General features: G+C 47.2%; 1 protein-coding gene across 1 annotated transcript in view; it reads right to left on the bottom strand.

Moving 5' to 3' along the window:
* CSUI_000690 (guanylate binding) overlaps positions 1-14,247 on the bottom strand; it is a gene marked incomplete at its 3' end in the record, with an annotated part of 19,078 nt that extends 4,831 nt beyond the window's left edge. The window contains exons 1-8 of the mRNA XM_068060921.1: positions 11,927-14,247; positions 10,634-10,696; positions 7,550-7,675; positions 4,818-6,654; positions 3,683-3,951; positions 1,785-2,855; positions 883-968; positions 73-206 (exon numbers count right to left, since the gene is read on the bottom strand). Coding sequence (XP_067927104.1) covers positions 73-206; positions 883-968; positions 1,785-2,855; positions 3,683-3,951; positions 4,818-6,654; positions 7,550-7,675; positions 10,634-10,696; positions 11,927-13,172 — 4,832 coding nt within the window. The remainder of the gene's footprint in view (positions 1-72; positions 207-882; positions 969-1,784; positions 2,856-3,682; positions 3,952-4,817; positions 6,655-7,549; positions 7,676-10,633; positions 10,697-11,926) is intronic.
* Between the last annotated feature and the right edge of the window lie 1,281 nt (positions 14,248-15,528).

Raw genomic sequence — 15,528 nt, 5'->3', positions numbered from 1 at the left:
GATAGATAGATAGATTTAGAGGTGTGTATGTGCCGACTGAATGCTTGGTGAAGTTTGAAGGTTTGGTCTTACTCCTTCTTAAGTGTTTCAACATCTTCAGTGACTTCCGCCATGCTCGAGTAAAGCTGATCTTTAAGTTTTGTCTCAATCTGTAAATTCTCCATTAGTGTTCTGAGACGGCATCTCGCCTTCCATTCCCCGTGACGCTGCGTTGCGTTCCACCATACACAAACAAAAAAGGAGAAAAGATGAAAAAGAAACGACAGAAAGGTGAAAAAGAAATGAAAGAACGAAAGATGAAAATGAGTGGGAGAAAGAAAGAGGAAAAAGAGATGGAAGAAACAAAGAGAGAGAAAGAGAGATGTCTAGTAGGTGTCTATCCAAAAGGATCCGGAGGGGACTATGGACGTAGATAGGTCGGGCTGTGAACTGTAGACTACAGTGATCTGTACAGCTAGACAGGGCTGAACCTCTCTACGAGGTAATGGGAGACTAAACCGCGTCCTAAATCTAAAGAGATATACTATATATATACAGATATATCTTACACACATATGTACAGTATATCCGCCTGCGCATGTGAATTTGATTGAAGGAGATTTCTTGTCGAGATAAATCAAGAGAAGAGAAGACAACGTTGAGTTCACTAGCCGTAAACATCCGGGAGATGGTGAAGTAATACGGCGTGATGGTATAGAAAAGAAACAAAGGCATGACGGACTTTAAGGGTTACATACACATCTAGATATAGGAAAGCATGGCCTCCTGATATCGCCTTAATAAGGACATCTGTGAGCGCTGTACATAATCCGTGAGAAGGAAAAAAGAAAGATGATGGAAGGTAGGTAGGTAGGTAGCCGATCGATCAGAGATAGCTCCTACCTCATTCTCCTCAATAGCACGGTCGGTGATTTTACGTAGGCGATCTTTCAGTTGTTGCTTGTATCGACGGACTACATCGTCATCGCCTAGAAGAAAGAAAAGAATCGCAGGACACAGAACACATGTTTTGAAAAGACATGAAAAGAATAGATTCTCTTTCTGCTTCCTTGATAGGATAAGACAAAGAAGTCTGCTTCAAAGGAATCAACTGTCCATGATTCTCTGCAGTAGGGACTATCTAGATATCTATTTCTGGGAGTCACTGTATGCGAGCTCTTGTTTTCGTTCACTTTTTCTTCTTCTTCTTTTTCTTCGCTTGGTAGACGATAGTAGGACATCAGTCAAGTTCAGATGAGTTCGCGCTTGAATGAGATCTCACGATGAAGGCGATCAACTTCATTCATTTGGGGAGTTCCACTGTGATCTTACCGCTCTCTTTGTTCGTCTCGCAATCAGGATTGATACGATAGTGCTGGTGCCTCTTACAGCCCGGTGTTCATAACGGGCTCTCTTCGTTAATATCTGACGCACTTTCAGTTTTCATTTCTTCTTCTCTTCCAGAAGAATGGATCTGTGCTATCTCACAACAATTCTGCTTTCTTCTTCTTCTTCTCAGGTGCGTTTCCTCCTTTCTTTCTATCTACCTACCTTTCGTCTATCTATCCTTTTACCTCCCTTCTCTCTATTTCTCCTTAGATCTCTCTGTCTGTGTAGATTCGATATCAAAAGTTCGCTCTCTAGCACATACAGTTAAATGTTGGTTTGCTCTGCAAGAACCTAGGACATTTTACCATAGCATTCTAAGACGAAGAAGCACGTAAGAGAGAAGAAAGCAGACAATGTGGAAGAAGCCTTATGAAGAGACACCACTTTGTTAATCCTTTCTCTTGGTGTCTTCTTACCGATGACATGCAATTTAAATTGAGAGAGAGCTCGTTTTTGTAAGGCCAGAGCTCCATCTTGAAGTTCTCGATTTGACATGGGTAGACGACTTTGAAAGGTTTCTCTTAGATCATGCATGAAGGTATGTTCGCATTTCTCTTTCCATTTCCTACATTCTTCTCTTTGGACTGCATTCACAACCGTACGGCTCTCTGGCACTTCACCTCCATTGATTCCATCAATAATCTTTTGGAGAATCTTCACAAACCCAGGGCCTGTTATAGCCACACCCTCAGCGGCTCTTAAACGACATTCTTTGAAGATTGTTGCTTTCGCTTGTTGAAGTCTTCTCCGATACACAGCATGAAACTCGGTCACAGGAGCGGTCTCCACTGGTCGATATAAGACATGCGGAGAATGGAGAGGTGCCTGGAATGATGAAGAAGATGAAGAAAAAGAGGGTGCTTCATGAGGAAGACCAGGATGAGACTCAAAGAAAGAGAATTGAGATGAAGAAGATGTACGTCGTATCCTATTGAGATCTCTTTGTTGTTCATCTTCTTCTTTCAAAGAATCGATATTAGAATGGTAATGACGATCTTTTCCAGTGGTCACCATGGATAGTCGATCTTGTGTTGAACTCTTCTTTAACATCTCATGATTCATACTCTTATAACTTTCATCATAGGGGTCCCCACCCATTCCTCCTATCCCTGGATCAGTAGTCGAGACAAAACCTAAAGGATGAGGAAGGCCTACACAGACTCTTTCTTCAAAGAGTTCCGCTATTTGTTGACGTTGCATGCGTATCTGTGGTTGATTCAGTTCCATACAGATGCGATGATAATGTGCGAAAGAGATGGACTTCCTGGAAGAAGGGGGAGAAGATGAGAGAAGACTACTCTCTAAACAACATGGAGAAACATGTGATGCTGTCCCTAATACAGCTTCAAGATAGTCACTCTCAGTTAAAGAATTCTCATTCTCATCTGTTAAAGTCCAATTAAAATCTTGAAGTAGCCATAGAAGACTCGGAGCTCGCCATCCTGATGGAACCCTAGGCCCACCAGATGCACCACCCCCAGGACCAACTGAAGGCAAGAAAAGAACAAGAGGAAGAAGAAGAAGACACGGGGTTAAAAGAAGAAAGAGATGAGAAAATGTATCCTTCTAGATGTTTCCCCATATCCTGTGAATGGGAAGAAAGAGAACCTTCTCTTTGATCTCTTCTTTAGCTACTTTTGAATAGAAAACTCGGTCTTCTTCCAAGGATTCCTCGACTATTAGAACAAGAAGACAAGACGCTTTGTACACTCTCATTAGATATGTAGGTATATATATATATATAAATCGGGAGAGAGAGAGTGTTTTGCATGCGTCTAGTCTCTCCTATGTGAACTTTGTCTTCATTAGGTATTGATTGGATGAAGCACATAGGGACAGGTCAAATGGATATCGCCCCTTACGAGTACCGAAGAAACCACAGAAGTTATGAACAGGGCAACGGGATACTCTACACTTAGCTCTATATATGTCTATAATGTAGGCTCGTTAAATTTGTGAGCAATATTCAAGGGAATCGAATATCACGATAGACACGCCTTCAAAGCTCTGATGAGATAGAACTTAAGTTCTCGGACCGGTCGAACGATGACTCCGGCTTTCTGCTCGGTCTTCTTGGTCTTCCCCCCTCTTCTTTATCGTCCCAGAGAGCAAATAGGTGATGAGATACCACACACCGAAGTGCCGCTAGTCGACCACCCTATCGTACCCCCTCTTAAGGTATGCAACATCATGAATGAATTATATACATATAGCCACAGGATGAGAAGCATACTAGATCTCACTACACCTGAAGAGCTGAACTATAGATAGAATCGATAGAAGACTATGAGAAGGAAAGTAGATCTCACTATACCTGAAGAGCCATGTACAGGAGATAACCCATGACTACCTCCGGTATCATCTCTAAGAGAAGGAGAGATACTTCCATTGCCTCCTATATTGAGAGGACCTCCCCCTGTTCCTTCAGATCGTAGTAAGCGTTGAGTCCATGTCGAAACAGAAGCCATCCCTGATATAGCATCTGCATCTAGGACCCCTCGAGTATTATAGACAAGGTAATGAGAGATCAGCATGGCCAGAGTGAAAAGCCGTTGGTCGTGTTCTACGGTCTTCCGTGTACACCTAAGAAGAAAGATAAAGCGAAAGAGATGGAAAGATGAAGAGAGAGAAGAGTAAGTTATAACACAGGACGCATGACCCATTTCAACATATAAAGAGTGATTCTATCAGGGGTGTATAGAACCTGGATATCCGATGAAGAGAGAGACGAGTTTCAGTACAGGGAAGCAAAATAACATGGAGATGAAGAGAGCTGCTACCTGTTTAGAAGGTGTCTCTTTTTGTACCCACGTATGAAATATATAGATGTTTGCTTCGGAGTAGACCCATGAAGAAAGAAAAATGAATGACTTAAATCACATGACATGTCTCAAGCATCTGCAACAACCTTGAAAACAGAATGAAACTTCTCTATCTACGAATCTCATGTCGGGACGTGTGATGTACATCAGTCGACGTGTTGCATTTCGCCTCTCCGCTCTATTTTAGTTCTCTGTCCATCACAGTCTTTGAACAAAAGACTCTCTAGCCTCTTAGCGGACACAGGGACGTACACAGTCATGCATTAGACCACAGGTGTAGAAATAGATCATACTGGATAGATAGATATATGATATGAGAACGAGCACAGGAAGAAAACGCACCCAAAGGCGTGAACCCTCAAAGACGTCGTTCATAACATCTGCTTAAGAGCCAAAAGCCCCCCGTGAGAAAGGAGAGAGAGGGAGACTATCCCCCTACTAGACAGCGGATCACTCATCCGCTGCCGGAGCTAGATGAGATGGATGCGAGAAACAGGGAAAGATAAGAAACCGAAATACGAATTGGGGTGGTTTTGGGTTGGTCGGAAAATCTATGTAGTGAATGACAATTCTCATGATTTAGTTCTTTGATCCTGTCTGAAGATGACGAAGAGATTCTTGACTTACCCAACACCTTCAAAATCGAGAACAAGATAGATGAAATCTCCTTCTCCCCCCCCCCGTCCATTTGCATGTGTTTCATTGGACCCACCCCCCGAAAGAGAGACAGCTTGCATCCATACACCTTCTGTACATCCATCACTTAAGACACGCTGTTCGAATCGAGGAAGAGATGTTGAGGGTGAACCCCCTGATTGATTGTGAGGGAAGTTCTCCGTCATTGACACAGTGTAGGAATCTCCTCCTATCGTTCCTTCAGGCTGTCCTCCTTCATCATAGAATGTGCTTTCCCCTCGCCCCACATGAGGCGTTGTTGCTTTTGGGTCTCTATCTCTTGTCGTTCCTGGGGGGGGAACTCTCGGATAACCAAAGGCTCCACCTAAAGATCCTGGCGGACTCCCAACCGCAAATCCTGTAGGAGTGAGCATATGGGTTTCATCTAAGAGAAGATTAGCAAAACTGGACTTTCCTGTTTGTGCGGCACCACATATAGAGATCACAGCTATATGCTGTGATCCTAATTCACTCAGATATTTACGTGCTTGCTCATCAACTGTTAAAACTTCACGTCCATCCCATCTATTGACATGAATGAGCTGGAGAGGTCGATTGAGAAGACGGCGACGAGTGACAGCCCGAGAGAATGCTTTCTCAAGCAATAACGATGAGATACTTGGTCCCCCTGCTGCTGACAAGCCTCCATCTGTATTCTTATGAATTAAAGGCCCACTTCCTCCGTTACTAAGATCAAAAGATGAAGGGAAGAAGCCTAGACTCGCACTAGCCGTAGCAGGAAGAGTAGGATGATGGCTAAGAGGAGAAAAGGACGACGAGAGACTACTGAAAGGAAGGCTTGTTACTGACCCACTAGGCACAAATCGCATGCGTCGACCTGTCACACCACACAGTAAATGAACTGTTAGAGATAGGAAACTTCCATTCCCTCTTTGTTCTTCTTCTCCTGCTCCCCCTCTTCTTGTAGGAACCATCATAGACGATCTACCGATCTTGAGATCTTCTCCTTCTTCTCGCGACTCTTCCTCGGAGACATCTTGTTGGCTCCTCTCAGAACTTGATGAAAATGAGAAGTCCTTATCCCTTGTTATCTTCAGACCCTTCTTCTCTCCTAACATCGTATCCACAGAAATCCCAAGATTCACATGCTTTGCTTCAAAACAAGAAGAAGACGCCACTTGAGAGGCTAAAACTTGTTGTTGATCCTCTTCTGGTGGAGGGGGACAATCAGCAGGAGTTTGAGAGATCAAACGTTCTAAACTTCTTTTTCCGATCTCCCGTTTGCCTTTTTCTAGATCTCCATTTCTCGCTGGAAGAGAAACAGATGGGACAAGACCTCCTTTATCACTAGGGGGATCTAGACCACTACTACTACTTCTTCTTCGGCCTCCAAGACTCCTATAGTCACGATCAAATCTCGGAGAAGTTGAAGAGGCTCTCGGGACAACAAATGGCATAGGAGATGTAGAGGCCTCAGGTAGTGAAGGCGAATGTCCATGTGAAGAGCGTATCAGGGTGCTTTCTAGTCCGCTCCATTCTTCTTCTCGTCTTTTCCTCGTCACTCGACTTTTTGCAGGAGTGCTGCTGCTGCCGCTAGTTGTCGTAGTCGCAGGTGGAGGTACGGAAGGAGGAGCAGAAGAAGGAGGAGAGATCTCACAGGAAACATACGGTGCATTGGAAAAAGAAGAGGAAGAAGAAGAACGTATAGGAGAGAGGGTCACAGCAGGACGACAATCCTTTGCTGGGTCGACTGAAACACAAGAAAAGTCAATAGGAGCGATTGGAGATGCCGGCAAACGACGTGCTGTCTTTGGAATGGTTGAGGACGCTGAAACCAAAGGAAAGAAGAAATTGAAAGAACAAGATAAGACAAGATAACCGTGAAAGGAGACAAAGAGATCCAAGGGGTGAAGAAATGAAAGAGTTCAATGGAAGTAGAAGAAGAGAAGAATTATAAAGGAAGATAAACAGCTGCACTAGCAGCAGCGTCAGAGAAGACATGTTCCCCCGCAACCGAAGAGAATTGCCCCATGTCCATGACGACAACGATTATGGAGAGCCGTGTAAGAAGTAGGAGTGACTCTCACTAACAATAAAGGGAGGTTTCTCGAGATATTATACTTTGGCATATCATCCACGCTACTTCTCCGTCAGGAAGCACATGCACACTTCAGACAGAGAAACCTTTCGCCTATAAATCCCCAGAGGTAAAAAAGGAGTACTTAGAAACAGATAAGTAAGGGAGACAAGAAAACGCATTAGAAATGGTGACAGAAGAATGAGAGAAAGATGAGAGACGATCCAGGGGTTGTGTGAGATTTCAAAGCTCCGTTTTCCAGAGTCAGAAAGCTCTTCTCCAGTGGAATCGAAGAGTCTTGTCTGAACCTCAGAATAGACAAATACTACTCTCGAAGCTCCGGCAGGAAGCTCCACAAATCCGCCGGAAGGATTTGATCTTTAGACTTATGGGTTTGCACGCGTGAAGGCGCCTTCTTCATATAGGCCAATCTATCTAGATAGATATATATATATATATATGGCTGACGCGAGCGATAGCATGGGGACGTCATATTCCTTCAATGCACTCTTCAAGGTCCCTCATGCCACACTTACGTTTCTCTACTCCACCGTCGTACTCTATACATGGTCGAGCAACTACTAAGGTCCCTCGAAGAGACAGCAAAGAAACTCAGTATCGCGGTGTCTTTCGCGGCTTGACTTACAAGAAGGCCCGGGCAGATCACTATGTGTGATCATAGAATGACCATCATATGACGTAGGGTGGAGGATGTGACCGCCACCACTGAAAGACGTGAGATTCTCATAACTTCCAACAAGACCCGAGGTCTCTGAAAGCATCAGAAAAGAAGAAAAGAGATATTTCATTGCAAGAAATAGAAGAAAAAACATAGGAGCTCAGTTGCCTCTGCATGCTGAAAGCAAACACAGATCACTTCATAGCTGAAGACGACGACAATGATTCGCCATAGACACCATGTTGTAAGGAATGAGACCCTCGTGGTGTGGCTTCAGAAGGTATAAAGAGAGATTTCTTCCTTCGATCTGATCAGAAGCCTTTATCCTGCCTCTTCTATGATGGACATCTAAGGAAGAGAGAAATAGTAAACTTTGTACATATAAAGGCATGGTCTATCAATATCCCACGATGAGCGTCTAGAGGGATCAATGAAATCCAGCAAGAGTGCGACCTCTCGAGGAACGGAGAAGTCTTTGTCTTTCAAAGATTAAGTGAAGTCTGCGATGTAGGTACGGCTGATTGCTTTTGAGACCTCTGGTCTGGGGTCTTCTATTGAGCGATGTTCTTTGTACGAAACAGCTCGTGTTCGGACCAGGGAGATAAAGAGGAGGATGCCGGTTCCTTCCGGTGGAGATGAGGAGACTCTTCGGCGATTCAGCGAAAATTCCAACCTTCAGTACAGAAGAATGACTGATAGCTTTGCCTCTCTCAAGCCCTTCAAACACTCGAAAAAAGTCTCTCTACAATGATCTTTCCTTCACATTCTCAGTTTGAAATGACTGAAGGAGAAAGCTCCTCCGGAGAGCCTATATTCTTGACTATGTAGTCCTACACATATGAACAGTGAGGCAGCACGAGAGATCTTTCTCTTGTTCTATCAGAGAAAAAGACCCTGAGTTCTTCAAGAGTTCGGCGGTGCCTTCTTCTAATAAGTCAAAATATCTCAAAGCCAAGCACTCCTTTCTCTTCTTCCTTTTCACCATCTTTTCTTTTCGGCCGAGGAAACATCATGAGGGTAGTTGTTTGACATGTTTGTCTTTACCAGGCGTCACTTGCTCTTGTGTGGATGAATGTCTTCTTCTTCCATTTGTCTTCTCGGCTTTCCTCGTTGTCTTCATCTTCTGTTGATCACCCCCCTGACTTCCACACATGTATCCTATAGCTGCCGCTGCTTCATCTAAGAAAATTTGCAAAGGATTCAACGGCTTGGAATTTGACCTAGAACCTTCCTCCCTCGGCTGGAAAGGAGGAACTTGTGATGGTGGATAAACCTCGGCTTGATGCTGTGTATGAATTAATGAGGAGCTATTATAAGGTAGCAAAAGAACGCTGCTCTCCGTTTGGTGTCGCTTAGAACTTATTCCTTCGTTATTTTGATTCTCGCCATGAGTACTGTGGTCGAGAGTTACATCGTCCTTCTTATGCGGCTGTGACTTTGAGTTGTTCGAAAAGTTGAGTTCTCTTTCTTTCCTCTTTGGAAGAGTTTCCCTTGGAAAGCTTGTCTTTCCTGCATGCGACTGCATGTCATTACGAATATCTTCTGATTGGCATCGTGAACGCCCTCCCCTACCCTCAGCTACGAGAGAGATAAAAGAAGGTCTATAGGATGAAGTATCGGTGAGAGTGTGGGTATGACCTTCACAAGACGCCGCACCTCTCTTGCTACGATGCAATGAATCAGATTCAGGTGTTTGTCTCTCAAGACTACTAGACGACCAGACTCCTGACCGCCACCGTTCATCTAATGCTGCTTCTCCCAATACTCCTCCACTTATGTGATTGAGGCCACTTAGACTCCGACTCCGTTGAGTTCCAGACAAGAGTGCTTGATTTGTTTTTCCTCGTTGATAGATCATCATGTTGTTTTCTTTCTCAAAACAGCCTTCACCATGACTCGAAGATGATCTTTTCATCGTCGAGACGGAAGACGAGGAAGAAATGGCCGAATCTCCTCCTACATTGCCTGTCTGTAAGACAGACAGAGGCTTTCTTGAGCTGACCTCAGTAACAGGAAGAGGCACTATGGCAGGTGCTGGCGGTGGCTGTGGTAGGGGTGGTGTAGAGCAAGTAAGGCTAGGCCGAGGAAGAAACGCTTGAGGCAACGAAGTTATAGAAGCACTATTAGAAATCCCCTCATGTTGAGAGACTGTAGATGCACAAGGGAAATTCCTTGGTGCACTCAGTCCTCGGAACCGCGAATCTGTATTGTTTTCTGAAAGACTTTGAACGACTCTTGGTGGGTCCTGTCCGCATGAGAACTGGAAAGGAGGAATGAAATCCGAAGAACCCATGAGAACCTGCTGCCGCTGTCCTTGTGGTAGTTGTGTATTCTGATTGCCACAGTCAGGAAGAGATGAAGATGGGAGAGGACGTGTATACGTCGAGGAATAGAAAGAGGATGTGGGAACGATAGGGACACCACCTGTCAGGTTTCGTCCTCCTTGTGCGTTTGCTGGAAGCGACGCTCTCCTCGGGTGCAGACCCTCTTCTCCCGGGTATATCTGACGTTGCATCATTGTGCCTTCTGCCAATGCCGATGACATACAGATATTTCTCTCACCTGCAGCTAAAATACCAACACTTTCTCTCCTTGGAGGAACCGGTGGAGTGAGATGTCTCCTCGGATCCCCCGTACGTATACCCGATGAGAACGACGACGGGAAATGGCATGAAGGTGGGAGAGGTGGAAGATTCTGATTTCGCACAGGCGCCAGGGGAGGGATTTCCTCAGATCTGCCTCGGGCAAGAACTTGAACATTTCCTGTCATCGTCGTCGAAGATAGAGATTGGCTACTTGAACAACTTGCAGCACGTATACAACTACTATCTGAGGTCGTAAGCAAATGATCTGCATCTGAAGGAAGATTTCGAACCAGGGATCCTCCCCCCCGATGTTGCACAGATAGGACAGGTGGATATACAGAAGAAGGAGATTGTTCTGATGTCAGCATCGTCTCTGTTCGAAGAGACACGTCTCCATCAGGGACTCGAGAGGGTGCACCACGAGAAGCATCTTGGACGGTGTTTGGAATAGGGAGAGTTTCCTGACTTGCCGTCGAGAAGTACCGAAGGTTAGGGTGGGGCTGACTTCGTAAAGGAGGAGGGGGAAGGCCTATTGGGGCAAGAAGTAGGAGAAGAAAACACTTAAGAAGGGGTGGGGTGGGCACCTTACAGGACAATGGAAGAGAAAGAAAGAAAGGAAAGACTCATTCATGCTGCTGCTCTTGTCCTGTTCCTCGTAAGCGCTCCTCCCCGTGTTTATCTCTGTGAAAGGGAAGTGGATATTCTCCGAGAATGCACTGTAAACGAATGTGCAAGGAACTCTGCAAGAAAAGACGGAGAGTATCATCCTTCCTTCGAGGCCGACAAAGAAGTCACTTTCAAAAGCATGTGTTGCCTTTGGCGGAAGACTGAGCTTCACTTCGGAAGACCTTTTCCGGAGAGCCGTGACACGGCGGGCGTTGTGTCTTCAGAAAAGGAGTGGGTGGTAGTCTCTCGCTCATTCGTCCTTTGTGTTCATTTGGGGTGGTGGTAGCGAGAGAAGGGAAAACCGTCACATAACGGTGGACGGTACCCAGCATGAAGAGAAGAAAATACCGGGAGTAGCTCAAGAAGAAGAAGGAAGATCAGCAAGTGCTCCGAGTGATGTATACTCCCTTTACAAACTCCACGAGGATTGCTTGCTACGTATGTATATTCAAGGAGTGAAATACGAGGTGCCAGCTAGCAAAATCAGCTTGGTCTTGATATCATCTTGTGCTAAGAAGAAGCATCATTTTCTTATCAGCGGAAGACGATACCAAGACCAAGATGATGCTAGCTGCCACCTTAGATCTCATTCCTCGGTTATAGATAGGTAGCGAGCATGTCATTCACCAGTCCCTCCTGCAATCCGTTGCTTTTCCTGTCAAAGCTGTTGATATGCGAGGAATGTCAGTGGTGTGATTTCGACGTCCTTCTAGCCGAGCTGTACGTCTTCAGTCGCCAACATAAGGAAGAACGGGGCAGTCTGTCTGTACTCACCATTTCCCATCTCGTCCAAAAGAGGACGAGAAAGCAAGCTACAAACAAAGTGAACTTCAGCGATGACTAACTCCTTTTTGTTCACGCGCAGTTTCATTGTGCGAAGTAACAATAGTGTAGATATACATATACATACAACGAGCGCCGACATACATACATATACCCACCACGGTATTCGTACAAGTTACGAATACTTTCTAGGAAACAAGATGTGAGACGACGAGACCTATGTCATCGACCGTTTCACTGAGGAAAAAAAGGCAACGGACACTGAACAGCATGCAAGTCCACATACGCATCTCAACTAAATAGTACTTACCGTGAACGGTTTGGGTCGCAGGAGCGGTAAAAACATCAGAAGGTGGGGGTTGAGGAGGGTATTGCACGCTGGCGGGGAAGACGGGAGGGACAGGATGACAGACAGAGGAATTGGCTCGAGAATAAGCTGACGGAGGAAGACTAGCCTTTGATATTCTGTAGATAGTTTCTCCATTGACGCCAGTAGACGAGCTATGTATTCGCGCGCCTTCCCTTGCTGCCGCTTCTATTGGAGGGGCCGTCGACGGGGTGACGCCTGACCAGGATTTTCCAAAGTAGGTGGAAGCGTACTGACTACCGTCTGAGAGTCTGAGTCGTCCCCAGCTTTTTGTCCCTCCATCGTCGCTCCTTTGGGGGCCATAGAGCTGATAAGATGCGGAAGTGCTGCATGAGTCATGAGATGGCCGTGCAGTGTACGTACACTCCCCGTCTGATGCTGTGGCCCCTGAGCCTCCCGACCCGTATCCACGCCAAGATCCTCCGAAAACGTCGGGTTTCGCTAATCCCCTCTGGTCGAACGTCAGTGCTCGAGACATTTCATTCTGCCCAGAACTCCAAGCGGAAACTAAAGGCATAGCTGGTGCCGCCGAAGGCCTTTCTGTTGGCTGTGTCGACGTACGCACGAAACCATTTGCGGTCGTACTCTCTGCTCCATTCCTTGAGTTTCCAGCGAAACTGTCGTTCCCTAGTGTGGCCCGCGACGACCACGGATCGATAGTTATGTATTTCTGTTTCTCCATCGTTTTGGGATGCATTTGTTCCCCGTCAGATGCGGAGGGACGCATGAAGGCGTCGGTAAGTGAAAGGTCCTCAGATGTGGCGCGGTGTCCTGCGGTGTCTTCTTCCTTGGCAAGTTGTTTCTCTACCCCGTACCAACTGCCACATGCGTCCCTACCGAACCGACTCTGTGTCTCGCTTGGAGAGGCGTTCAAGCAGGTACGATTCTGCAGTCCCAGTGACGAGGAGGAGGACAAATTCTCTATCTTCTTGCAAGCGGACTGGATAGGCTTCTGTGCCTTTGGTTCGATTACAGACAGACTTGCTGAGGTACATGCTGTCACAGGAAATGCTGCTGGACTCATAGGTAACATGCCACTAGCAACGGGAAAGAGAGGCCGTGGCGAATTGGACTTCGCCACCGACGAAGAGAAAGAAGAACGGGAGGGAGAGATGCCACGCTGTGGGAGAGGGGAGTCGGGTTTATCTGGAGTGAAGGATCGACTTTTAGACGGAAACTTGTACATCATGGAGAGATATAGGGAAAGAACGTCTGAGCCGTCTCTGCATTAACCGGTGAAACAAGAAGTTTTAGGGACGGCAGGAGGCCTACTTTCTTGTAGGTCGGAGCACCTTACTAAAAAAAAGAAAAAGCGTATCCCGATCCGCGGACACTGCCGTAAGGGAGCTGACGCAGCGCCACGAAGCGAAAGGGCTCTTACATAAAGAAAAGCAGAGGGCGTACGCACGGGGGAAGATGGTGGGACGCCCGCCTCACCAGCAGAAACCGTGCCTAGAAAACGAAGACCCCTGGACTATCCGAACCTTGCGGAGCCCGATTTTCTGGACAGGCGAAGGTTCAGGGAACGGGTTCCCTCGGAAGGCTCCGGGGGAAGGTGGGCGGAAGTGGAAAACTGCAGGTGTCCCCAGTGCAGAAGCTAGCAGGCAGACTGGAAAAGAGCAAAGACAAGAAACGAATAGATTAGGAAGGAGCTCGATCGCAAACAAAAGGAAAAAAAAAACGAATCCGAGTAGGGCTCATGCGTTGTCTTGAAGATCCGGGGCAGCAAGGCTACTCTTCCCGGGAGGGGCGCCCTTGAAATGTGTACGGACAAGACAAGACAAGCTCGGAAGATGATCCAAATAATCTGAAACCAAACAACGAAGGCAAAAAATCAAGCATTCGGCTGAAACAATGCTGAGAAGATGGAGTCCGGGTTGCAGAATGAGGTCTTGTGGGAGTCCTCGCCACTGGTGATCGCTCTTGGAGAAGCAGCACTTTTGCCGAAGGAAAAACGGACCCAGGATTTGGATTAACACCGAATGTTGCCTGTCTTCGCTGAAACAGAAAACTCTGTGAACGGCCGAGGTCGTGCTCCTTTCTGTCGTGCCGCCGAATGACCGCGTGGCGTGAGCAGCAAAGCAGCTAGCTGCGTCGACGGCTCCGCGGGACAGTAGTACCTCACAGTTGGGCTGGGTCAACTTGCTGCATCTTTACATGCACACCAAGCGGTCGGAAAAAACAGCCGTCTGGGAGTGCAGCATGACAGGACGTCGAGAAGTGACTGACCTCTAAAGTTCCCTCCATTGTCCACATGCCTAGCCGTCCAGCCTTCTCTGGGCCGCGGTCCACACAGTGCGAACGCCGTCATTACCACGGCACCAGGAAAGATATTTGCGCTAGGAAACTCATTTCTAATTGCCCCTGCCGAGTGTGAAGATTCCAAGCATGCCGCAGGTCTTCTTTTCGTGTGTGGCCCCTCCTCAGAAGCAGGTCAGATGTCCTCAGTGGTCTGTCTCCTAGTCCGACCTCCTCCGAGTTCGCAAGTTCCAGCCAGGTAACCAGCTGGGAGGGAAGGCCAGCGAAAGATCCCGGAGGGGGCTCAACAGGCTGCCTCAGTTGCGACGGGAACGTCGATGCGCCACGGCGCTATGGGGCCAGAGAGGTAAAGCGACTTCCGGGTGCCCGCTTGTTGACGGCGACTGTTCGTTGTATCCGCCAGCGTGAGAGAGGCTCTCTTTCGTTGATCTCCTTTGACTGTACACTACGGCTCGGGAGCGATTTCCAGAGCTGCCTTCAGCGTCGTCGCCAGGTTCCCAGCTTACGAAATCAGGCTAGGCCTTGCCTTAGCACCACATTAGCTTACCCACTGGGAGCACCTCGCAGCGCAACAGGGGTCTCAGCAGCTTGTGAGTCTTTGCTTCTGCTGTGCAAGCGCGTTTCCGCAAACCCATCTACGGATGTCTGCTGCCGCCAGCCAAAGACTCACTTGTGTTGTATCCTGGCTGCAACCGTTGTAGAATGCGCGGAGCTAGGGGCACGGACCGGAGGAGGAGGGACTCCGTGCGCTAACGTCGACTAAAAAGACGGTCGAAGGAGAACTGGCGGGTTGACAGCCTGCCGGAGTCGTCATCAGCCACGAAAGCTGCGGACGGTCCGGCTCTCAAGTCATTGTTTGTTGCGTCGAAACCAACATAGCGACCTTTCTCACCAAGGAGGGTCAGAATAGTGGACGAAAAGTACTCAGGCAAATGGAAAGCAATGTCCTTGTGTCTGGGTCCGTTGCGTTTTTCAAGGGCAGACTGATAAGCCTTACCTGTTCGATCCAAGGAGACCCACGGGCAATGGGGACGGGTTCACTGTCTGTTAGAGGCCTTGGTTCTACATGTCAACGTGAGCTGCGGGAGTTCAGACCCGCTTCCCTTCTGCGCATCCGCCACCATGACAGGCGCATTGGTCTCCTGTGACGGTTGCGACAGCAAACCACTGCAGTTGCCGTGCGTGCTCTTTATCAAACCTGGACAACATATTCTTCACCATGTCGAGATGGCAAGTAGCGAGGAATGAAAGATGAATATGCACAAAGCCGCGCACGGCGACCCTAC

This window comes from Cystoisospora suis (genome assembly GCF_002600585.1).
Source record: "Cystoisospora suis strain Wien I chromosome Unknown contig_271, whole genome shotgun sequence".
Lineage (NCBI taxonomy): Eukaryota > Apicomplexa > Conoidasida > Eucoccidiorida > Sarcocystidae > Cystoisospora > Cystoisospora suis.
This window is presented reverse-complemented; position numbering and strand designations above follow the sequence as displayed.